Raw genomic sequence first — 26,044 nt, 5'->3', positions numbered from 1 at the left:
CATAGCAGCCTTCTAGCTGCCACCGCAGAGACCATAATCCTAGCCAATGTGCGGATCAAGTCATAAAGGGCATCCACCACATAGGCCACCCCAGCTTCAGCCAAGCCACCTGCTTAGAATGCTATGATGTATTCTTCTTCTGCATCCAGAACAAACAGGCCCGCTGCATCAGACTACCACAAATCGCCACTTGGAGGCTGAAGGCCAATACCTCGACCATCCTCTTCAACTGGATCTCCAGCTTGTGGTCCTGCACATCCTTCAATGCAATTAAACCTGCTACCAGGATAGTGGTCTTCTTTGTGACTGCCGACACTGCCGCATCCATCTTAGGCATTCCAACGTGTCCTCCGTCATCGGATCAACTTTGCCATTGCTCTGCTGACCTTCAAGCTAGCCTCTGGAGTATCCAACCCACAAGCTTCCTGAACTTCCTGGGCAATGGAAAAGCCTTTGGCGAACCCCACAGTCCATCCAACACCGGGTTCACCATACCTAAAACTTCCTGAATACCTTTATACCCAGCTCATCTAAGACATGATGGATGAGAGGCCTCAATTCCTCCTTGCAAAAGAAACGGCCCTCGGGTCATCCCCCTTGGTTACCGGTATGTCGTCTGGATCTACCATATCATCCATTGCTTCCAGATCATAAGCCAGACCGCCCGCTCCAAGGCCATCAACCGGGTCATCCCTCAGATCACCACCAGTCTCAACAGAGCTTCTGCCGGGTCTCCTGATTCCAAGGTCCAAGCCAGTCCCAAGTGACGCAGAAGTTCTCCTGATCTTCCTGCTGGGACTATCTTGGCCCTTTATGCAGGCCTCTGTGGCTTTCCTTCCCTGGGCCACTTTTCCACCGCCAAGAATGCGTTGTGCATCAACAGAACAAAATCTGGAGAAAAATCCTGCTCTTCCGTGGGATTAGACTCACCCAGATTCCCCCCCCCCCCCTGTCTAATAAATCATCCCCCGTAAGAAGCCCCACAGGGGAAAGAGGAGGAGGGGTATCCCTAGGCCCTGCTGGAGTGGTCTTTTTTTTTTTTTTTTACCTGTTCTGAAAGCACTTCTGCACCTCCAGCTACCCCAACCCCTTTCGGGGACCTCCAACATGGGCATTGTGAGCGGGTCCTTCTCCGGCCTCCTGCAGTGTCCTCTGAGGTTCCTTCACCTTCCAAGGCACATTCACCGCATAGGGCATTAAAATCTAAGCACATCTGGCACAAACCTAACAGGCTTTGGTGCGCTGCAAGGCAGGTGCTATGAGGCTTACCATGTGGCTGCCTCGTGGTGAAAAGCTGATGACCATGCAGGGAAGGACCGCCAAAAATAGCCCACAGCTACAACCCTGAGTGCCCTGGTGGCATCAGGTACTTCTACAAACCTCTCCCCAAGCGATCCTGGCTCAGCACCTTAATTGACCTGTTCGTGATCGAGCCCAGCCTCAGCAGCTTTTCTTTTCTTTCTTTCTTTTTTTTTAAACTTGCTTAAACAAACAGTAAAATGCTACAACAAATGATAGAGAAATACTTTCCTGCTGGAACTTACAACCCAGGGAGAGAACCATTCACGGGGATGAGGGAACCAGGACCCCTAGTTATCAGTCCCCAGGGTTAGATATGGACAGAGACAGTCAGGGATTGCCAACCCCCCACTTGCCTGGCTCCACGTGAGGCATGGCCCATAAAGCTGCCTAACACCTCAGGGAGTGGAATCTTCTCTTCCTAATCTGTCTTCCAAACTTTTTTTTTTTTTTTTTTTTTAAATCTCACTCAAATTGCAGGTCTACCATGTGCTGGAGACAAATTGAGGGACTGCAGGTGGCACTCGGATATGTAGCAGTGCCTCAAAGGTTTTGTTCTTTGTCTCCATCTGCTGGTAGGGATGTAACATCCATTTGTCTGGACTGATCTGGGGTATGAACAGGAAATTATTTTTTTTTTGGGGGTGGGGGGTTGCAATAAAATGTTCAAATGACAATAACTTATTGTTTATATTTAGCTAGACAAAATATATGTACATTGTTGTTTCCAGCACAGTATGAGAAAATTTAGCTTGTCCAAAACATTTGTCCAACCATGCATCAACCTGTGCACTAGGCTGAGAGCATTTTAATGCATCAGCTCCTAGGTATGCCTCCTTCAAAGATGGCATTGACAATAATGAGCTGTGAGAGGATCTCAAAGAATGGCTCAGGCAATGTACATTTAGACAGTCCCCCAGAATCTGACATTTTAAAGTTAGAGAGTCACAGTTTACCGCATATTTATAGGACCTATTTAGTTCATGTCATTTCAATGGCAAATGACATCCCACATTGTCAGAAACTACTTCACATGTAGTTGTAACACTGTTCTGAGCATAATTGCTCCTGGGAATTCAGGATATTGTCTGGAAGCAGCTGAAAGAATGCAATAATTGTCAGTAACATTTCTAATTGATACAGCACACATATTACAGCTTTCTTGTGTGCAATCTATACACCATACATGTTAAGGGTAATTTTATAACAGCCTGTGTAAGGCTGAAAGCCCTAATTTTCAAAGTGAATAAGGCCAGTTTGAAAATTAGAGGGACCACATGTACCTTAGTGCAGGATAGACACACGCAGTTACAATACCTGCTGGAGAGGAGGTGTAAATGTCCACACAAACATTTACGTGCATGCTTTTGAAAATCAAAAGCATGCATGCAAATGATTTCCCTGCCCCAGCTCTGCCCCCGGAACGCTTCTTTGCAATATGTAAAAGTACATGTGATATCGCTTCCACATGTACCTCTTAAATTCCTGGAGTAGTTTTCTAAAAGGCCACTTACATGTCTAAAAGAAAGGGCACAGCTTTCTTTTTTAATAGTACTTGAAACCTTTCCAATAGAAAATGTTCTGAGATGACATTTGTTTTCCCCAGTTTGTCTACAGGACTTCAGGCAGCAGGTAATACTACTTTTCCTGGACTCTTGTCTCTTTCTGGACTCCCTGGATTTCCTCAGAGTCCCTCCCAGTCAACACTGCAAGGCCTGCAGCAGAATGCAGCGGCAGCAGCAGCAGCACAATCTGCACTATTGCAGGTAAAGGGAGTGTTTCAGCAGAGCTTGCTGAACTGTTTGACTTGGATGTACCTACAACAACAAATGATCAAATGTCACTGAAGACATCACAAGATGTGATAAATGCCCACTTTAAGGCAGCAGGAACCTCACTATTAGTATTTTAAAACTTAGAGGAATATTATTAGGAGCTACCACCCAGGAAAAAGATCTAGGCATCATAGTGGATAATACTTTTAAAATTGTCAGCTCAGTGTGCTGCAGCAGTCAAAAAAGCAAACAGAATGTTAGGAATTATTAGGAAGGGAATGGTTAATAAAATGGAAAATGTCATAATGCCTCTATATCACTCCATGGTTGAGACCGCACCTTGAATTTGTGTACAATTTTGGTCGCCGCATCTCAAAAAAAGATATCGTTGCGATGGAGGAAGGTACAGAGAAGGGCAACCAAAATGATAAAGGGGATGAAAACAGCTCCCCTGTGAGGAAAGGCTGAAGAGGTTAGGGCTGTTCAGCTTGGAGAAGAGATGGCTGAGGGGGGATACGATAGAGGTCTTTAAGATCATGAGAGGTCTTGAACGAGTAAATGTGAATCGGTTATTACCTAGCATGTAGCAGATGGACTCAGGACCAATGGGTATAGTGTACTCCTGATAGCAGTTGGAGACGGATAAGATTTCAATCTGACATCAGCCCCTAGTACATATACCCCTGCAGGACAGATGGACTCAGCATCCCACCCTTGGCTGCCGTTACGCATGGAAGGACACCCACCCTACTGGCTGTCGACGCTTTCCGGTTGAGTACACTGGCGGTCTCCAGCTAGAGTCAATTCAACCACATCAAGTTAATCAAGTTAAAGAGCTTAACCAAGTTATGAAGTTATCCAAGTTAATCAAATTAGTCAGTCACACATATATCCACAATGCTTTTCAAGGAGAATACTGAGGAGCTGCACTTCCTGCAGGGGTGTATGTACTAGGGGCTGACGTGAGATTGAAATCTGATCCGTCTCCAACTGCTATCAGGAGTACACTATACCCATTGGTCCTGAGTCCATCTGTCTACACTAAGGAAAACGAAATTATCAGGTAAGTAATTTCTCCATTTACACTTTTGAATAATAGAAGGACTAGGGGGCATTCCATGAAGTTAGCAAGTAGCACATTTAAGACTAATTGGAGAAAATTCTTTTTCACTGAACGCACAATAAAGCTCTGGAATTTGTTGCCAGAAGATGTGGTTAGTGCATTTAGTGTAGCTGGGTTCAAAAAAGGTTTGGATAAGTTCTTGGAGGAGAAGTCCATTAAGGGCTATTAATTAATTTTACTTAGGGAATAGCCACTGCTATTAATTGCATCAGTAGCATGGTATCTTCTTAGTGTCTGGGTAATTGCCAGGTTCTTTTGGCCTGGATTGGCCTCTGTTGTAAACAGAATGCTGGGCTTGATGGACCCTTGGTCTGACCCAGCATGGCAATTTTTTATGTTCTTATGTTTATCATTAAAACTGGGAATTTGAATATCTCTAAAAGAAAGATAAATTGCTGGCTTGGTTAAAAGGTAAAGCGAAAGATGTTATTTTAGCCAAAAAAAAATTCCTTCAAAAACTGGAAAAAGAATCCATCTGAAGAAAATAGGAAAAAGCATAAGCATTGGGAAGTTAAATGTAAAACACTGATGACAGGCAAAGAGAGAATTTGAAAAGAAGTTGGCCATAGAGGCAAAAACTCATAATAAAAACTTTTTTAAATATATCCGAAGCAGGAAGCCTACGAGGGAGTTGGTTGGATCGTTAGATGATCAAGGGGTTAAAGGGGCACTTAAGGAAGATAAAGTATCGCATAAAGATGTTAAGTGCTAAAATCACTAAATGAATTGTTTTGCTTCAATGTTTATTAATGAAGATGTTGGGGAGATACCTGTTTAACAGACAGTTTTCAAGGATGATGATTCAGATGAACTGAACCAAATCACGGTGAATCTGGACGATACAGTAGGCCAGATTGACAAACTGAAGAATAGCAAATTTCTTAGACCACAGGGTTCTGAAAACTCAAAAATGTAATTTCAGATCTATTGCTAGTAATTTGTAACTTCCCGTTAAAATCAGCCATTGTACCTGAAGGTTGGGAGGTGGCCAGTGTAATCCCAATATTTTAAAAAGGCTCCAGGGGTGATCTGGTGAGCCGGGAAAAATTGTGGATACTATTCTAAAAAACAAAATCATAGAACATTATAGCTAGACATGGTTTAATGGGACACAGCCAGCATGAATTTACTCAAGGGAAATCTTGCCTCACAATCTGCTAAATTTTTTGAAGGGGTTAATAAACATGTGGATAACATTGAGCCGTGATGTAATTGAATTTTCAGAAGGTGTATGAGAGGCTTCTAAGAAAACAAAAAAGTCATGGGATAGCAAGCAATGTACTTTTGTGGACTGCAAACTGGTTAAAAGTCAGGAAACAGAGTAGGATTTAATGGTCAGTTTTCTAAGTGGAGAAAGGTAAACAGTGGAATGCCTAAGGGATCTGTACTTGTATTGGTGCTTTTTAATATATTTATAAATGATCTGGAAAGGGGAAAGATGAGTGAGGTGATCAAATTTGCAGATGACAAAAAATTATTCAAAGTAGTTAAATCACAGGCATATAGTGATAAATTACAGAAGGACCTTGTGAGACTGGAAGATTGGACATCCAAATGGCAGATGAAATTTTTTGTGGACAAGTGCAAGATGATGCATATAGGGAAAAATAATCCATGTTGTAGTTACACAATGTTAGGTTTCATGTTAGGCATCACCCGGGAAAAATATCTAGGCGTCATAGTGGACAATACATTGAAATAGCTTATTGTGCTGCAGCAGTTAAAAAAGCAAATATAATACTAGGAATTAATAGGAAGGGACTGGTGAATAAAACAGAAAATGTCATAATGCCTCTGTATTGCTCCATGATGAGACTACACCTTGAGTACTGTGTTCAATTCTGGTTGCTGCATCTCAAAAAACCTCCAGGGTAGCATTCTCTGAAATGCTCCCTGTTCCACGCGCAGGTCACCAGAGGCAGGCAGAGCTCCGGAGTCTCAATGTGTGGATGAGACGATGGTTCAAGGAAGAGGGATTCAGTTTTGTTAGGAACTGGGGAACCTTTTGGGGAAGGGGGAGTCTCTTCCAAAGGGATGGGCTCCACCTTAACCAGGGTGGAACCAGACTGCTGGCACTAACCTTTAAAAAGGAGATAGAGCAGCTTTTAAACTAGAACAAAGGGGAACGCCGACAGTCGCTCAGCAGCGCATGGTTCGGAGAGAGGTATCTTCAAAGGATACTAATGATGCATTAGAATTAGGGCATCCCGACAGTGAGGTTCCAATAATTAGAAAAATAGTCCAAGTGCCTGTAACTAAAAACTCACCTGAGCTAAAAAATTCTAACTTATCCCTATCAATTAAAAAGGATAATGAAAATACAAACAAAAAACAAACTTTGAATGTTTGTATGCTAATGCTAGAAGTCTAAGAAGAATTAGAATGTATAGCAGTGAATGATGACATAAACTTAATTGGCATCTCAGAGACATGGTGGAAAGAGGATAACCAATGGGACAGTGCTATACCAGGGTACAAATTATATCGCAATGACAGAGAGGAGCACCTGGAAGGAGGTGTGGCGCTTTATGTCTGGGATGGCATAGAGTCCAACAGGATAAACATCCTGCATGAGACTAAATACAAAATTGAATCTTTATGGGTAGAAATCCCTTGTATGTCGGGGAAGACTATAGTGATAGGAGAATACTACCGTCCACCTGGTCAAGATGGTGAGACGGACAGTGAAATGCTAAGAGAAATTAGGGAAGCTAACCAAATTGGTAGTGCAGTAATAATGGGAGACTTCAATTACCAAAAGTACATGGTGAGCAAACTCTGCACTATAGCAAAATCGCAGGATACATAGGTGCAGGCAGAAATTTAAGTCCTGATACAGTACTCACAATCAAGTGTATAAGTACAACTTTTTATTCTTCAATATGGCAACTCCTCTGATTCATACAGGCAGTAGGTTAATGGCGTCCCCCGACACGGTTCCCGTGTTTCGCCGCGGGCTGCATCGGGAGGGCGCGCCAACAGGGGTTCTAACAATAACTGTAAAACAGAAGTATACATCAGGACAACAGCGTGGGACTTATAGCCGAATAATGAGTATAAGACTTAGGATATAAAGCCTTCCAACATACCTGACAGCAAAATGCCTTGAAAGTGACAGGGAGCGCACTGCCCTTGAACGCTGACAGGTATTTAAAGCTGATTAAGCGCGCCAAATCAGGAGGACAAACCACGTGGGAGCTCACGGCCCCGTTCATTGGTTGCCATTCCTGTATTACAGCGCTGCAGGACTCATCCGATCAAAATAAAGAACTCTGCACAACAGGCCACTTTAAGTAAACAAAAACCACTCAATATCGCGATTCAGACCCTTGGGGAATACTGAGTCTAAAGTGAAGATCCAGCGTTGTTCAACCCGACCCAGCTGTTCTGCATAGTTACCTCCTCGGGGGGGCCGTGGAAAAACCTCAAGAACACTGTAGGATAGATCTGAAAGCGTGTGTGATTTTTTTACCCAGTGATCCACGAGGGGTTCCTTTTCTCGCGAATGGCGGATATTTGAGCAGTGCTCTATAATTCGAGTTTTTACCATGCGAGAGGTTTTCCCAACGTAAATCAGCGGGCAGGGACAGGTGATAACATAAATGACTCCTGATGTGGTACAATCAGAGTACGACAATAACTTAAAAATTTTTTTAGAAACAGGGTGACTAAAGCTCGTGGATGGAGAAGTGTGAGAGCATGCAATGCATCGGCCACACGGATAATGGCCAATTGCATTGTCCATATTTCTGGAGATGGGGATATCATACGAATCGGGATATCATACGAATCGGGATCTTTTATTTTTACCATCATCCCGGGATGACCAGTTAGTTACAAATTGTATTCTGCCTTTTTCAACCCTCAGTCGGCAGATTACAACAATGATCCGTAGACATTGGGATGCTCTATCTTTACATACTTTGTTCCCAGGTCCCTTGAGATTTACCTTTCGTAGAGGTAAAAACCTACGTGATAAATTGATTCATACTGATATCCCCATCTCCAGAAATATGGACAATGCAATTGGCCATTATCCGTGTGGCCGATGCATTGCATGCTCTCACACTTCTCCATCCACGAGCTTTAGTCACCCTGTTTCTAAAAAATTTTTAAGTTATTGTCGTACTCTGATTGTACCACATCAGGAGTCATTTATGTTATCACCTGTCCCTGCCCGCTGATTTACGTTGGGAAAACCTCTCGCATGGTAAAAACTCGAATTATAGAGCACTGCTCAAATATCCGCCATTCGCGAGAAAAGGAACCCCTCGTGGATCACTGGGTAAAAAAATCACACACGCTTTCAGATCTATCCTACAGTGTTCTTGAGGTTTTCCACGGCCCCCCCGAGGAGGTAACTATGCAGAACAGCTGGGTCGGGTTGAACAACGCTGGATCTTCACTTTAGACTCAGTATTCCCCAAGGGTCTGAATCGCGATATTGAGTGGTTTTTGTTTACTTAAAGTGGCCTGTTGTGCAGAGTTCTTTATTTTGATCGGATGAGTCCTGCAGCGCTGTAATACAGGAATGGCAACCAATGAACGGGGCCGTGAGCTCCCACGTGGTTTGTCCTCCTGATTTGGCGCGCTTAATCAGCTTTAAATACCTGTCAGCGTTCAAGGGCAGTGCGCTCCCTGTCACTTTCAAGGCATTTTGCTGTCAGGTATGTTGGAAGGCTTTATATCCTAAGTCTTATACTCATTATTCGGCTATAAGTCCCACGCTGTTGTCCTGATGTATACTTCTGTTTTACAGTTATTGTTAGAACCCCTGTTGGCGCGCCCTCCCGATGCAGCCCGCGGCGAAACACGGGAACCGTGTCGGGGGACGCCATTAACCTACTGCCTGTATGAATCAGAGGAGTTGCCATATTGAAGAATAAAAAGTTGTACTTATACACTTGATTGTGAGTACTGTATCAGGACTTAAATTTCTGCCTGCACCTATGTATCCTGAGACTTCAATTACCCCAATATTGACTGGGTAAATATATCATCGGGACACACTAGAGATATAACGTTCCTGGATGGAATAAATGATAGCTTTATGGAGCAATTGGTTCAGGAACCAATGAGAGAGGGAGCAGTTTTAGATCTAATTCTCACTGGAGCACAGGACTTGGTGAGAGAGGTAACAGTGGTGAGGCCGCTTGGCAATAGTGATCATAATATGATCAAATTTGATTTAATGACTGGAAGAGGAACAGTGTGCAAATCCATGGCTCTCGTGCTAAACTTTCAAAAGGGAAACTTTGATAAAATGAGAAAAATTGTTAGAAAAAAACTGAAAGGAGCAGCTACAAAAGTAAAAAATGTGCAAGAGGCGTGGTCATTGTTAAAAAAAATACCATTCTAGAAGCACAGTCCAGATGTATTCCACACATTAAGAAAGGTGGAAAGAAGACAAAATGATTACCGGCATGGTTAAAAGGGGAGGTGAAAGAAGCTATTTTAGCCAAAAGATCTTCATTCAAAAATTGGAAGAAGGATCCAACAGAAGAAAATAGGATAAAGCATAAACGTTGGCAAGTTAAATGTAAGACATTGATAAGACAGGCTAAGAGAGAATTTGAAAAGAAGTTGGCTGTAGAGGCAAAAACTCACAGTAAAAACTTTTTAAAATATATCCGAAGCAGAAAGCCTGTGAGGGAGTCAGTTGGACCATTAGATGATCGAGGGGTTAAAGGGGCACTTAGAGAAGATAAGGCCATCGCAGAAAGATTAAATGATTTCTTTGCTTCGGTGTTTACTGAAGAGGATGTTGGGGAGGTACCCGTAATGGAGAAGGTTTTCATGGGTAATGATTCAGATGGACTGAATCAAATCACGGTGAACCTAGAAGATGTGGTAGACCTGATTGACAAACTGAAGAGTAGTAAATCACCTGGACCGGATGGTATACACCCCAGAGTTCTGAAGGAACTAAAAAATGAAATTTCAGACCTATTAGTAAAAATTTGTAACCTATCATTATATTCATCCATTGTACCTGAAAACTGGAGGATAGCAAATGTAACCCCAACATTTAAAAAGGACTCCAGGGGCGATCCGGGAAACTACAGACCGGTTAGCCTGACTTCAGTGCCAGGAAAAATAGTGGAAAGTGTTCTAAACATCAAAATCACAGAACATATAGAAAGGCATGGTTTAATGGAACAAAGTCAGCATGGCTTTACCCAAGGTAAGTCTTGCCTCACAAATCTGCTTCACTTTTTTGAAGGAGTTAATAAACATGTGGATAAAGGTGAACCGGTAGATGTAGTATACTTGGATTTTCAGAAGGCGTTTGACAAAGTTTCCTCATGAGAGGCTTCTAGGAAAAGTAAAAAGTCATGGGATAGGTGGCGATGTCCTTTCGTGGATTGCAAACTGGCTAAAAGACAGGAAACAGAATAGGATTAAATGGACAATTTTCTCAGTGGAAGGGAGTGGGCAGTGGAGTGCCTCAGGGATCTATATTGGGACCCTTACTTTTCAATATATTTATAAATTATCTGGAAAGAAATACGACGAGTGAGATAATCAAATTTGCAGATGACACAAAATTGTTCAGAGTAGTTAAATCACAAGCAGATTGTGATAAATTGCAGGAAGACCTTGTGAGACTGGAAAATTGGGCATCCAAATGGCAGATGAAATTGAATGTGGATAAGTGGGAAGGTGTTGCATATAGGGAAAAATAACCCATGCTATAATTACACAATGTTGGGTTCCATATTACAACCCAAGAAAGAGATCTAGGCGTCATAGTGGATAACACATTGAAATCGTCGGTTCAGTGTGCTGCGGCAGTCAAAAAAGCAAACAATGTTGGGAATTATTAGTAAGGCAATGGTGAATAAAACGGAAAATATCATAATGCCTCTGTATCGCTCCATGGTGAGAACCGCACCTTGAATACTGTGTACAATTCTGGTCGCTGCATCTCAAAAAAGATATAATTGCGATGGAGAAGGTACAGAGAAGGGCTACCAAAATGATAAGGGGAATGGAACAGCTCTCCTATGAGGAAAGACTAAATAGGTTAGGACTTTTCAGCTTGGAGAAGAGACAGCTGAGGGGGGATATGATAGAGATGTTTTAAATCGTGAGAGATCTAGAACGGATAGATGTGAATCGGTTATTTACGCTTTCGGATAATAGAAAGACTAGGGGGCACTCCATGAAGTTAGCATGGGGCACATTTAAAACTAATCGGAGAAAGTTCTTTTTTACTCAACGCACAATTAAACTCTGGAATTTGTTGCCAGAGGATGTGGTTAGTGCAGTTAGTATAGCTGTGTTTAAAAAAGGATTGGATAAGTTCTTGGAGGAGAAGTCCATTACCTGCTATTAAGTTCAGTTAGAGAATATCCACTGCCATTAGCAATGGTAACATGGAATAGACTTAGTTTTTGGGTACTTGCCAGGTTCTTATGGCCTGGATTGGCCACTGTTAGAAACAGGATGCTGGGCTTGATGGACCCTTGGTCTGACCCAGTATGGCATTTTCTTATGTTCTTATGATACGCTGGAGAAGGTACAGAGAAGGGCAACCAAAATTATAAAGGGGATGGATCGGCTCCCCTATGAGAAAAGACTAAAGAGGTTAGGGCTGATCAACTTGGAGAAAAGATGACTGAGGGGGAATATGATAGAGGTCTATAAGATATGAGAGGACTAGAACGAGTTAATATAACTTGGTTGTTTACTCTTTCAGATAATAAAAGGACTATGGGGGTTGCCATGAAATTAGCAAGTAGCACTTTTAAAACAAATTGAAGAAAATTCTTTTTCACTTGACACCTAATTAAGTTCTGGAATTTGTTGCCAGGGGATGTGATTAAAGCATTTAGCTTATCTAGATTTAAAAAAGATTTGGCCAAGTTCCTGGAGGAGACTGCTATTAGTCAAGTTGACTTAGGAAATAGCCACTGCTATTACTGGCATCAATAGCTTGGGATCTATTTAATGTTTGGGTACTTGCCAGGTTCTTGTATCATGGATTGGCCACTATTGGAAACAAGATGCTGGGCTTGATGGACCCTCAGTCTGAGCTAGTATGGCAGCTTATGTTCTTATATTCTTGTTTATGCCATTTTTTATTGTCGTTTATTTGGTTATGCTTTGCCTCTTGGTTATTTCTTAAAACCCTTCTAATGAACATTTTGAATGATCTTAGGTTACATTGTGCCACACTGTACTGTCTCATTTTTGTGTATAGCTATGGTGCAGTAGCAAAGATATGTAAACGGAAGTAGCAGACTCTGCACCCACTTATTTGTTTAGCAAGTTAGGCTAATCCTGTTGCTTTGTTTTATGAGTATATAATCGGTGGCTAGCAATAATGGGATTCTATATTGCATTGATTTTCATTAGCAGCATCACTGTATTTAGATAAACAGATAAAAGTCTAAATGAATATCTTGATCCTTTTAGTTTAAAAAATTAATTCCCTATTTTTCAAGTGCAGTTGCAAATTCATATTAAGAATGCATCAGAGCCATCAAATGCTTTCAGTCTTGCTTTGGCTGCTTGTAGTATAAATATAGGTAATGTTTGTTAGCACTGATTGCTTTCCATGCAGTTTGTGATATCTTTCATTGGTGCACATAAAAATGATTCAGAGATTAAGTTATATATTAACTTTTAAGACCATGTAGATCCCTTCTTCCAATCTGTATGAAGGACCTAAGTGATATTAAATGCTTATGTATGTTATGGATGAGCGGTGTTTGGGTGGATCCTTGGGTACTGTGGCAGATGACTACGCCCACGGGGAAGAGCCCCGTGAGGAGCCACAGTAGGCTAGACTCAGAATGCACAAAAACAGTTAGTTCTTTATTATACAGCTTGAAGAGTACCACCAGAGGTGGCAGTAGTGAGGCAGTCTGCTAGTTGCAGTCTCAGGGACCTCGGCAGAGGGAGCCCTTCTCACCCCATTGGTATTTGGAGGTTCCGAAGCAGGTTTCCCAGCAAGGAAGTACTGTGGATAAGATAGACTGAGAGTTAGAGTACTCACTAGGTATTTGCTGTAGATATGCGATTCCACCAGGTTGTAGAAGAAAGTGAAAGCATCGAGGCAGGGAGAGCAGGCCCTCGAGGACCGAGGACCTGTTCCCTGTAGGGAATCTGAAATAAAGCAGAGGGCCCCCGAGAAGCAGGTACCCAGGTTAGCAGTTACCCCGAAGGGCAGAGAGAGAGCTTCCAGCGGCAGCACGGAAGCGGCAGAGTAGCATAGACAGGAATGGAATGAATCCCAATCGAGTCCTTGCTAATTCAAAGAGCTAGCAAATTAGAAGATGTTATATACCTGGATGGCGTGACATCAGTAAGTGGGAATGCCCCCGAAGTTCGCGCCAAGGTTGTAATAAAGACGTGGGTGGCGCGCGCATCCTAGTAGGTACCTGGGAGGAGCATGGCGGGAGGCTGCACCATAGCCATTCTGGGGACGCCGGAGAGGTCAGCTTGTAGACGCGGCGGTAGCCATCTTTACTAGGTAAGCGGGAGGAGCTGTGAATAAGGTGAGGCAAACGGGGCGAAGCCATCTAGCACCGACGGACGCACAATGTACAGCTTCAATCCTTGTTTTATTCAACTCAATCTGGGAAAAAATCCTTTTTTCACACAGATCAATATGGCTACCAGTACTGGTGTTACATTGGCTATGGATAGTACCAGTTTTGAAAATCATGCTAGGAATGTCACTCGTGGTGTTTCCTTAGCAAGAGAAGACATGTACATGACATTAGTTGAGGATGGGGTTTAGTCCTGATGTTTTCAGTGGGATGCAGTACTTTTTCCTTAACTCATTAGAGCAGATTTTCAAATCCTATGCGCGCTGGGCCTATTTTCAAAAGGCCTGGTGGCACGTGTAAATCCCCAGGATGCGCGTATGTCCCGGGCTCGAAAAAAAGGGGCGGGGCGGTCTGGGAGTGGGGCGGGGGGGGCGTGGCCGGAGCCATTTTGCCGCTGTGCCCGGGATCGCAGGCTGGCCGTCGGCCGGTGCACGGCAACCTATGCCTTCCCGGAGGCAGGCGCAACTAATAAAATATAGGTGGGGGGGGGATTTAGGTAGGGCTGGGGGGCAGGTTACATAGAGGAAGGGAGGGGAAGGTGGGGGGGGGGGCCGGAGGGAACAGGGAAAGCCATCGGGGCTCCCCTAGGGCTCGGCGCGCCCAAGGTGCACTAGTGTGCACCCCCGTGCGCGCACTGAACCTGGATTTTATAACATGCGTGCGGCTGCACGCACATGTTATAAAATCAGGAGTAGATTTGTGCGTGCCTGGTTGCATGCACAAATCTACGCCTACGCGTAGCTACTAAAATCTGTCCCATTAGTTCTGCTTTGGAGCGAGCTTGAGGTTGTACTCAGACTTCACATTGTCCTTAGCCCTTGGGTGTCTTTAAAGCAGCATTGCTGCCAAGCCTTGAAGATGGTATACATTCCTTGGAAGGACTTGCAGTCATTCCCTACTGATATTGTCATTAAGTTCTTGGGATTTTGATTTCAGAACTAGGGCTAACACTGAGGTTAACTGAAATATCTTGTTCAGTCTTCAAGCTTCTGTAGGAATCTCTAAAATTTCTGTTTTTGTTTCAGGCACATTCAGCTTCAGCTTTGGAGAGTTTTTCATCGCAGCCTGATGGCTTTGCAAATTACCCTGCAGCACCAGGAACACCATTTTCACTGCAGGCAGGACTTTCACAGCGTGGATGGCAGTAACAAAGACTGGAACTGAACTGAACTGAAACCTTTGATGATTTTAGTTTTAGCTCCTTGAGAAGTTGTTATAGGCAGTGTTACAGGGTACTTTGGGAAGCTATTTTTTGTATTGTGGAGATTACAGACCATCAGTCAGTGTATCTTTGTCAAAATAGGATTATTATTTGCCAATGAACTGGGTGACAGTAAGAGGAATTCTGTGTTGTAAAAGCATGTGATTTATACTGCTGTTTAGATGAAATGGCATGTTTAGCCTCTATGCAGAAAAGAAAATGAAATTGAAAACTTAATGATTTTTAAATGGTAAAATTAGATATTTATTTTCATAGACACAGGGCTTCAACTTTGTCACTAACTTGCTGTGTTTTTATTTTCTGTATATGTATTAAATGAAAAAGGCACGTGTATGTAATTTACAAAGAAGCAGGGAGATGTATTTAACCTGGACCTGTACTTTGCTAAAAAGAATGAGTCAAACATATTTTCTGTCGTTCCAAAATGTCAGTTGTAAAGAAATCTGAGCAGCTTTAACTTGCCCCGTAAGTGCTACTGGTGGAATCTGGATGCATGCAGGTACCTCTAGCTCACGTACATTGCAGCCGGTTCCTTTGGCAAATCTGCGGCTGCAGAGCACGCACACTGAAAGCACCTGCATGCTTTGCACCTGCTATTTGTGTGTGTTCAAGCGAGGGCAAAATAGCATGCGTGCATTTGAATATTAGTTGTACGCATGTGGTTTTACTCTCCTGACCAGGGGGACGCCTCTTTGTAAACTGGCTAAGTATGTGCACTATGGAAATTTGTGCATACTTTTAGGAAAACAGAGGAGGATGTTAAAAATTGCCCTCATTGTACTTTCTCTGTCTGGCATTGGGATTATCACAATTCATATTTTTATACAAAAGAACAGTTTGGAGGTAATTTTCATAGGAATGTGCGCATAAATGTAACATACTATCATAGCAATTTTAAAAAGCCATTTATGTGCGTAAAGTGTACTTACACATGAATATCTTATGGACAATTCAATGGCATATACTGTAGCAATTTTCAAAATCCCATTTATACAGGTAAAGTGCATTTAAATGTGTAAAACTCCATTTTAACTGTGTAAATGCTTTTAAAATGAGGCCCTTTATGTACATGTTCTTCAAAGTAAGATGCAACAAACAAGCTCTTGCATTTCTAACCAGGCAATGTCAGCCTCCTGTATGGTAGGAAGCTGGCCAGTGCTCTATGAATTGAGAAATTCCTAAAACCGTTCATTGGATTAAACCTTGCAAAACTCTCCTGCTTTGCAGATTGTGATGAAGCCATTACAATGCAAATGCCTTTGTCACCATCTTTAGCTAAGAAAATTTACATGATAAGTTCATAGAAATAAAGGTCAACAAACAGGTTGTAGATGATCCCTTTTTATTGGGACTCAATATATAAAGCTATATACTCCTTTCATCAGGTCAAAGCTAAAGCATAAGTACTACTCCAGGGGGAATTCTGCGCAAAATAATTTAAATTCTGCCACCAAAAACTTAAAATTCTGCATACTTTATATTGGTTAAAATAAGACAATATACGTGACAGTCTTCAAGTAATTAATTACAAATGTAATACAAAAAAAATGTATTATTTAAAGATGCAGAGTTTTAAATATTTTGAGCAGAATTTCCCTAGAAGTTCACTGTGAGAGTCTCTTCCACCCTCTCTCCATACTCCCTTGGCCAGTCTCCTTTCACTTTGCCCTCTCAGTCCTCAGCTCCTCCACCTGCCACTATCTCTCCCCTCCTCCTCTAGGCTCAACCTCTTCTACTCTATCCTCACTCCCAGACTCTCTAATACTGCTCCTCACACAGGCCCCCTCTGTCCCTCTCTGTCTCTCTCTCTTTCACACACACACACACACACAGGTTCCCTCTCTTTAGTGTGCATACACACCCCCTCATACAGGCTCCCTCTCTCTCTCTTGCACACACACATCCCTCATACAGCTCCCTCTCTCTCTCTCTTGCACATACATATCCCTCATACAGCTCCCTTTCTCTCTCTCTTGCACATACATATCCCTCATACAGCTCCCTTTCTCTCTTATACATACACCCTCACACATGCTACCTATGTATCTCACTCACACACTCCTGCACACTGGCTCCCTCTCTCACTCACACACCCCCTACACATAGGCTCTTTCTCATACATACACACATCCCTTCACACAGGCTCCCTCTTTCACAAACAAACAAGCACCCTCACATACACACAATCCTATTTTCACACACACCAGCTCCCAATCTATCAACATATACACACTCCTTCACAATCTCCTCACTTTGACTCCCTCTCTCTGGCACCCACACCCATGCACCCTCACACATACTCTCTCACACTCCAGGCTTGTAGTCTTACACCCACATACACCTCTACACACAGACTTGCTGTTACTGTGGCCTGCTCCATTTTTGCCACGAGTGGGATGGACTCCGCTTGCAGCACGCCTGGGCCTGCTTCATCTTCGCCGCAAGCAGGATGGCCTCAGTTTGTGGCACGCTGGGGTCTGCTTTTTCGCTGCCGCAAATAGCACAGTTTTCATTCGCGGCACGCAGGGGCTTGCTTCATCTTTGCTACAAGTAGGACGAGCTGTGCTCATGCCATGCCAGGATTTGCTTCATCTTTGCTAGATTCTGCACAGAAAATGGAAATTATGTGCAGCTGCACAGGAGGGGAATTCTGTGCAAATTCTGTGTTACACAATAATGCAGAATTCTCCAGGTCTAAAGTAGGACCTTCATTTTCAGTTTTTATTTTATTTTAATTAATGTTAATTAAAAAAATGTTAATTAAAAAAAAAATCGGTGGAAAAATGATTTTCTTATAACACACAGGAGAAAAATGAGTGAAAGTCATTTTTACACCGATTTTTTTTTTTTTTTTTTTGTTATAACACTGAACTTCCTTGGAAAAATAAAACAGAAAATGAAGATTTTCAAGCATAGGTTAATAAAGTCTTGATTAAATATTGATGATGGCCAACGACTAGAATGTATTTTCAGTAAAAATAATGAATTTAATGTTTTTCACTTCACAATCATCAGTAATATGTGACTTGAAATGTGAGTAGAACTTTACATTTGCGGTCTTATTAATACTTTTTGTATCCTATAACCAGTGGTAACTTTCTAAGAAAATAAAATAAAGATGCCAGATCAGGGCCCATGGCAGCCTCCAACTTCTATTCTAACTGCAATGGGGAAAAAGAATGAAGTTCAATAAGGTTCCACGGCAGTAACCTGGAAGAAAATCATCACTGATTTTCTCCTAGGACAAGCAGGATGGTAGTCCTTACATGTGGGTGACATCATCTCATGGAGCCAGAGACAGAAAACTTTTGTCAAAGTTTCTAGAAGCTTTGACCAGCACACTCTCCTCGGCGCAGTAGGTAAAATTATTTTTCATCTTTTTTATGGGCGATTCCCGAAGTCCCACTTCTCGGTGGCGCCTGGTTATTGACCTCGCGCCGGCTATTTTTCATGTCGTCCGGCTTTCGGCGGTGCCCCCAGTGCCCGCGGACCATGTCCATCACGGATCCGCATGAGGTTTGCATCCTGCTCCTGGAGACTTCACACGACGTCTGAGGGGTGTCAGTTATGTGACCAGATGACCCCCAAAGGTCATCGTGCGCACCTCGACAAGATGGAGAAAAGTTTTAGTTCCAAAACGTCTGCTCTGTCCACACCTGTGTTGGAGTCATCCACTCCGGGGGGTCGAGGGAATCCCCTTGATACGCTTCCTTTCTCTACTCTCCCTCTCACAACTGCCAAGGATCGTGGGAATGGTGACCGTTCTCCTAGGGTCTCACTGATTTCCAGGGTATCAGGTTCCTCTGCTTCCTCAGCACCGGGGAAAGACCGGGCCAAGCACTGTGGGAGATCCAACAAGCATCGGCAACGATCGCCATCGTTGAGTGGCTCTGGTTCTGGTGCCATACCGGTGGCTGCCGTGCCACCACCAAAGCGACCCCATGCTTTGGAGGCCCCATCCTCCAACATACCTGGGAGTCCCATCTCACCGGACTTCCAGGAGAAGTTGGACCACAGGGTGCAGACCACGGTGCTCTGAGCTCTATGGAGCACCCAGCCACCCATGCCACCAGCCCCCATACTGGTGCCAGAACCTCTGCCGTCTATGCTGGCACCTCTGCTTGAGTATCTGGATGTCCTCTTAGGTGCCCTACTGACACAACTGGTGCCTGAGTGACCTTTGGTTCCCTGGCGGCCACTGATGCCCCCCTCGGGAGTGATCCCTATCATCGGGTCCTCCAAGGAGGAAGATGTGGCTGGTGCCTCATTTCCGAGGCTGCAATTCCCCGAGCCTTTGTCCGGACCCTCCGGCCTCCCGCAACCCTCGGTCCATCAGAACCCAGGGCTGGAATCCCCCGCAGGTTTCGCTCGTGCCACAATGGCCTTAGCGAGGAGGAAGGCTACTATGACCCATGGGGGGACAATTCCTTGGAGTCTTCATCCGAATATTCGGATGACCCCCCTCTTTGAGCCTTCCCCACTGGAGGAGAAGTGTCAGTCTCCCCCAGAGGATCTCTCTTTTGCGGGGTTCGATAGGGCCATGGCCGAGGCTATCTCCTTCCAACTGCTTATGGAGGAGGATGCGCAACATAAGATGCTGGAAGTGCTCCACTTCATAGACGCTCCCAAGGAAATCGTGGCATTTCCCATCCATGACATCTTTAAGGACCTTCTCTTTCAGATGTGGGAGCCTCCAATCTCCTTATTTCCTGTAAATAGGAAGGCGGATGCCGCCTATTTGGTTCAACAGGCCATGGGTTTTGAAAGGCGAAACCTCCCCCATCAGTCAGTGGTAGTGGAATCCGCCCTTAAGAAAGCTAGATGCTCCCGAACCCATGTCTCTGCCCCTCTGGGGCAAGAACATAGGGAGCTCGATGCTCTGGGCAGAAAGGTTTTTCAGGGTGCTATGCTTCTCACCCGTATTGCCACCTACCAGTTGTATATGACCCAATACAACCGAAATCTATGGAAAAGAGTCCAGGATCTCACAGAGAGCTTGCCACAACAGCAACAAGAGGCACTGTCTGCCATTGTCCTGCAGGGTCTAGAATCTGGCAAACATGAGGTGAGATCCACCTACAACATGTTTGAGATAGCGGCCCGGGTAGCTGTCATGGGCATTGGTGCCCGCCGAATGGCTTGGCTCCAGGCTTCTGACCTCCGCCCAGAGGTGCAAGAGAATCTGGCAGACCTTCCCTGCACAGGTGACAACCTCTTTGGGGATAAGGTCTGGGATGCTAGTGCTTCTGACGCCCCTTCTTCTGCCAGGAAATCTTCCAGGCCCAGTTCTAAGAAGTCTTTTTACAGGCAGAGGAAATATTATCCTTCTGCCTCCCGAACTCGCACACCACGCACTAGCACCAGTTTGTATCTCAAGCGTCATGCGGTGCACGTTTTCCCATACCTAGACGACTGCTTGATCAAGAGCGATTGCCGCACTGGGGCGCTGAGTGATCAACTACCCAAAGTTTCACCTCTGCCCATCTCCTCAGCTGGACTTTATAGAGGCCAAGCTGGACAAGGTGCAGGCAAAAGTGTTTATGACCCACAATCGGGCTCTTGCCCTCGCCTCGTTGGCAGCCTTCGTCTGCAGCAGTCGGCATGTGACTGCCCGCCTTCTGCTCCGTTTGTTGGGCTACATGGCAGCTTCTGGCCACGTTACCCCTCTCGCCCGCTTGTGCATGCAAAGGGCACAATGGACCTTGCAATTGCAGTGGTAATAGGCCTCCTAGGACCTCAAGACCTGTCTCTCAGTCACGGAAACTCTGAGGGTATCTCTGTCCTGGTGGGAAAACCTTTCCAATTTGAAGCAGGGAATTCCCTTCCAGGCTGTCTGACCTCAAGAGGTCCTCACCAACGACGCCTCTCCTCTGGGCTGGGGAGCCCATGTTGATGGCCTCCACACACAGGGTCTCTGGACTGCTTACGAAACCCACTGTCAAATAAACTTTTTTGAACTTTCAGGCAATCTGTTACACCCTCTGGGCATTCAGGGGCCGGTTGTCGCACAAGGAAGTCCTGATCCGGATGGACAACCAAGTTGCAATGTGGTATATCAACAAACAGGGAGGCATACGATCGTTCCTTCTCTATCACGAGGCGGTGCAGGGGTGGGTCTGGGCCCTTTCAAAGGTGATGTCGTTGCATGCAACATATCTGCCTGGGACTCTGAACATACTGGCGGACTGGCTGAGCTGCTCCTTTCAGCAGCACGAGTGGTCCCTCCATGCGGAAGTAGCGGCCAGACTTTTTCATCGGTGGGGTACCCCAGATGTGGACCTCTTTGCCTCCCTGTACAATTACAAGATGAGCAATTTCTACTCCCAGTCACTGGGGGAGTGCTCATCTGGCCTGCGACGCCTTCTCCCTTCACTGGGGGAGAGATCTGTATGTGTACCCTCCTCTCCTGCTGAAGACCCTGTTGCAGTTTCAACAAGACAGAGGGATCATGATTCTTGTGGCACTGTTTTGGCCCCAGCAGGTCTAGTTCCCTCTCCTTCAGGGTCTTTTGATCAGGGCTCCCATCCAGCTAGGGACCGTGCCCAATCTGATAGCGCAGGGTGCCCTGGTTCTGAGTTATCTGAACCTCTGGGCGTTGGCCCTAACGGCGTGGAAGTTGGGCGCTTTAGTTCTTCAGCCTCTGGCCCTCTCTGTCTCCCAGGTGCTGATGCCATCTAGAAAGCCTTACACCAGGAAGTCTTACAGTTTGAAATGGAAAAGATTCTCCACCTGGTGTGCAGGGCATTACTTGGATCCCTTCACATGCCCCCTTCCCAAGCTGTTGGACTACTTGTGGCACCTTTCCGAGTCTGGGCTTCAAACCAGCTCAGTCATGGTTCATCTTAGCGCTGTTAGTGGGTACTATTGAGATGTCGCTGGCACACCAATATCGGTGCAGCCTTTAGTAGGTTGCTTTATGAGAAGCCTGCTCGTTGAAGCCCCTTCTTCAGCCTCCAGTTGCATCCTGGGACCTCAACATTGTCCTGGCGCGGCTCATGCATCTTCCCTTTGAGCTGTTGCATTCCTGCGACCTAAAGTTCCTCACCTGAAAAGTTATATTCCTAGTGGTGATTACTTCAGTTTGTAGTGTCAGTGACCTTCAGATCTTGGTTATATACCTGCCATACACGCGGTTCTTTCATGATCATGTGGTCTTGAGTATGCACCCTAAGTTCCTGCCTAAGGTAGTGACTGATTTCCACATCAATTAGTCCATTGTTTTACCCACCTTCTTTCCCAGGCCTCATTCCTATCCAAGGGAACGGGCTCTTCATACTTTGGATTGCAAGAGGGTCTTGGCTTTCTATTTAGAATGCACAGCCAGTCACAGGCAGTCCACTCAGCTCTTTGGGTCCTTCGATACCAATAGGCTGGGAGTGGCAGTGGGTAAGCTGACTTTATCCAACTGGTTGGCGGATTGTATCGCCTTCTGCTATGCGCAGGTGGGGCCTTCAGCTGATCAGCCGAATCAAAGCTCACTCTGTGCGGGCCATGGCAAAGTCAGTGGTTCATCTACGAGCAGTCCCCATCGTCAAAATTTTCTGTGCTGCAACATGGAGTTCTCTTCACACATTTGCAGCTCACTGCTGCTTAGACAAAGATGGATGACAGGATAGTGCCTTTACTCAGTGTGCCTGTGCAATCTTTTCCAGACCTTAACCCAGTTCTTCCCTCCTAGTACCCCTGGTTGGAGCCAGGCAGTCCCCTGCTGACCAGCAGTGCTGCAGTTATTGTTGTGCCCGTTAACATCTTGTTCGGCACCTGTTGGTCTCACCTATTAATAGGTATTTATTTATTTAAAGAGTCTTCTATACCGATGTTAGTCGAAACATCATCTCGGTTTACATGGAACAAAAGCAATGGAAATTACAAGTAACAGGGGAAGGGTAGCGGGTACAAAAAAACAATAGGAGAGCAGAGAAGCATAGGAACAATTAACAAGTGAACTATAATGTCATAAGAACAAGGTCATAGTCAAATTCAGGTCATGATCCATCACAATTCAATATTCATCAAGGGTGTTGGGGAAAGGCTTGTTTGAATAGCCAGGTTTTGAGCTGGGCTCTGAATTTGGTGATGCAAGGTTCAAGTCTGAGGTGGGTTAGGAGTGAGTTCCAGTGCATAGGTCCAGCAATGGAGAGTGCCCGATCCCTTGTAGCTGTGAGGCGTGCTTTCTTTAGGGATGGCACATGGAGGGACCCTTTGTTAGTGGTCCTTGTCGGTCGATTCGAGCAGGCAAATTGGAGGGGATCTATCAGCCAGTTGGAGGGATGGGAATATAAGGCTTTATGGATAATGGTCAGGGATTTAAAGAGGATGCGGGAGGGAATAGGGAGCCAGTGTAGGTCCTTCAGTATAGGGGAAATATGGTCGTATTTATGAGCGTTGGAGAGGGTTCTGGCTACAGTGTTCTGTAGCATTTGGAGGGGATTAAGGAGGAGTAGGGTAGGCCAAGAAAGAGGGAGTTACAGTAATCCATGTTGGATGCCAGTGTAGCCTGGACGACAGTGCGGAAGTCACTAGCGTGAAGGAGAGGTTTCAGGTTTTTTAAGACTTTAAGTTTGAAGAAACCCTCTTTGAGTATGGCACTGACATGTTTTTTGAAGTTCAGTTGTTGGTCAATTAGGACCCCCAGGTTCCTTGCACAGGGCTGTGCATGAGGAATCTTGATAGCAGAGTCAATTGTGAGTAGGGGGGTGATGGGATATGAGGAGGAGTTCAGTTTTGGCAGTGTTTAGAGCAAGGTGGAGGTTGGTAAGTAAGGAGTTGATGGCAGCGAGATGGTTTCCCCAGGATTCAAGGGTATCAGATAGGGAGCCTTGAATGGGTATGATGATTTGCACATCATCAGCGTAGAGAAAGAATTTGAGGCCAAGTTCTGATAAGAGTTTGCACAAGGGGGTGAGGTAAATGTTAAAGAGGGTAGAAGAGAGGGAGGAGCCTTGGGGGACTCCTTGGGCGAGCGCGTAGTGGGAGGACTCAGCATTGCCTATTTTCACGGTGAATTTCCTATTGTCGAGGTAGGATGAGAACCACTTAAGGGCTGTGCCGGAAAGGCCAATGTCGGTTAGGCAGGCAAGGAGGTGGGTGTGATTTATGGTGTCAAAAGCTGCTGAAATGTCCAGTAGAGCAAGAAAGTAGAAATGTCCAGTAGAGCAAGAAAGTATTCACCCGCATGTGAGGACTACCACCCTGCTTAGCCTAGGAGAAAGTACAGTTGCTTACCTGTAACACGTGTTTTCCTAGGACAGCAGAATGTTAGTCCTCAGGAATCCCACCCACCACCCCGTGGAGTTGGGTTCTTCTTTTGTTTATTTTATTTTTCGTTCAAAGTTTTATTCTATGCTACAAGACTGAAGGGGGACCTCACGTGGACACGTGTATAGTGGCATGCTGGGCATGCTCAGTGTGCTAGTCAAAGCTTCTAGAAACTTTGACAAAATCTTTCCATGCTAGACTCCATCAGATGATGTCACCCACATGTGAGGACTAACATCCTGTTGTCCTAGGAGAACACCTGTTACAGGTAAGCAATTGCACTTTATTTTTAAAATGAGGGCTGTTACTTTTTTATATCTGATAAAAATTCAAGTTGAAGAAACTTTATTGCTGTGACAATTTGTATACTTTCCTAAGTCCCAAAAAACAAATCGGAAGCCGATCCAAGATTGCTGTGTACCGGTAAAAAAGATGGAGATCGGTGTATAAAAAGGACCTTTATTAAAACTTGCCCGACTCTGCTCGAGTTTTTCTCACCACTGGAGCTGCCTCAGGGGCAACTAAAAACAAATTAAAACACACATAAGATAACATAAAACCAAATAAATATACATGGATATATGTACAAGCAGCACGACGACAGGAGTTGCAGTTACTCAGACAAGTCCTGCCTCCTTCCTTGCCAGGGCCTGATTGGTGCACATAGAACCACGTGGTTCAAAGCGCAACATTGGGACCCCCCCCCCCAACCCATGGGTGAGAAAGGAAGACACACCCGAGCAGCTGCAACTCCCTTCATTGTCTTGTTAGCAGCGAGTGAGTTAAGGGATCGTGAGGGGGTGCAAGGGAGAAGCTGGCCTACTGACACTGGCCTCTTTCTAGCTGCTTCGGTTATGTCTTCAGCTTGCGAGGATGAACAGACCAGGAAAACCTTTGGGGGAGGTAGTGAAGGAGTGAATGACTGGGTGTAGCCTTGACTTATCCATGAGTCATAAAAATTTCTTAATTTTTGAGTCAAAATATGCCCTCGACTTATCCACGAGATCGACTTAGACACGAGTATATACAGTAAGTCCTGGGTCTGAGGTGGAGTAAAAGTAAGTTCATATTTCTAGTGGCTGTGCTATGCCCATGTGGTAGTGTCTAGCTGCTTCTGCCACAGTTGGTATAGCAATAGACTCATATTGGCCTCCAGAAATATGAGTTTACTCTTCCTCAGACCCAGGAGTTAAAGTTCTAATGTAAGCTCTCTATGGAAGGCATCTACAGCTGAACAAAGTGTAAGCTCTTTGGGGAGGGTTCAGTCAGTTGAGCAATATGAACAGTATGCACTTTGGTGCTGTGCCACCAGATGTTGGTGTACTGTTCAGCTGGAGGTACCTTCCACAGAGATTTTATGCTGGAAATGTTTCTTCCTGAGTCTGAGGTTTAGTATCAAAGTGGACATAGAAGTAGATAATAATTGGGCACTAGAAATGTGAATTTACTCCACTTCAGCCCTTATGCCAGCTGATGCAATTACAACTGCCCCCACCAATCATATGCTTACATGAAGGGAGAGGAAAGGGCTACAAAATGGAGAGTGCAAGCGGAGAGGAGTAATGCTGTCAGAATAATAAATAGCTCATCAATGAACTGTGGATAAGGAGGAGAGATGCCAATGAAGAAGAGCGACCAGGTTAAAAGGTACATTCTGAGACTGCATTCTTAAAGGTGCAGGCTGGTGCATAGAAAGGTAGTGATTTCATTGTCAGTGACTAGGGAGCACTTTCACCCTAAGGGGCAGTGGTGTGTGATGAGGACCTTCTAAGGGCAGCGGTTCTCAACTGGTGTGTTGCAACCCTAC

General features: G+C 44.7%; 1 protein-coding gene across 5 annotated transcripts in view; it reads left to right on the top strand.

Annotated features, from left to right (window-relative positions):
* Positions 1-15,874, top strand: part of PROSER1 (proline and serine rich 1) — a 114,882-nt gene extending 99,008 nt beyond the window's left edge. For 3 of the 5 annotated variants that reach the window (XM_029602757.1, XM_029602756.1, XM_029602758.1), the window contains 2 exons: positions 2,906-3,065; positions 14,783-15,874. In XM_029602757.1, the coding sequence (XP_029458617.1) occupies positions 2,906-3,065; positions 14,783-14,921 (299 nt within the window). In that variant the 3' untranslated portion in view covers positions 14,922-15,874. Of the gene's footprint in view, positions 1-2,905; positions 3,066-14,782 lie in introns of those variants that run through there. The other 2 variants (XR_003856916.1, XR_003856915.1) reach the window with 1 other exon arrangement.
* The last annotated feature ends 10,170 nt before the right edge of the window (positions 15,875-26,044 follow it).

Source organism: Rhinatrema bivittatum, chromosome 5, assembly GCF_901001135.1.
Source record: "Rhinatrema bivittatum chromosome 5, aRhiBiv1.1, whole genome shotgun sequence".
Taxonomy (NCBI): Eukaryota; Metazoa; Chordata; class Amphibia; order Gymnophiona; family Rhinatrematidae; genus Rhinatrema; species Rhinatrema bivittatum.
Note: the sequence above shows the minus strand (reverse complement) of the source record. Positions and strands in the feature narration are given on the sequence as shown.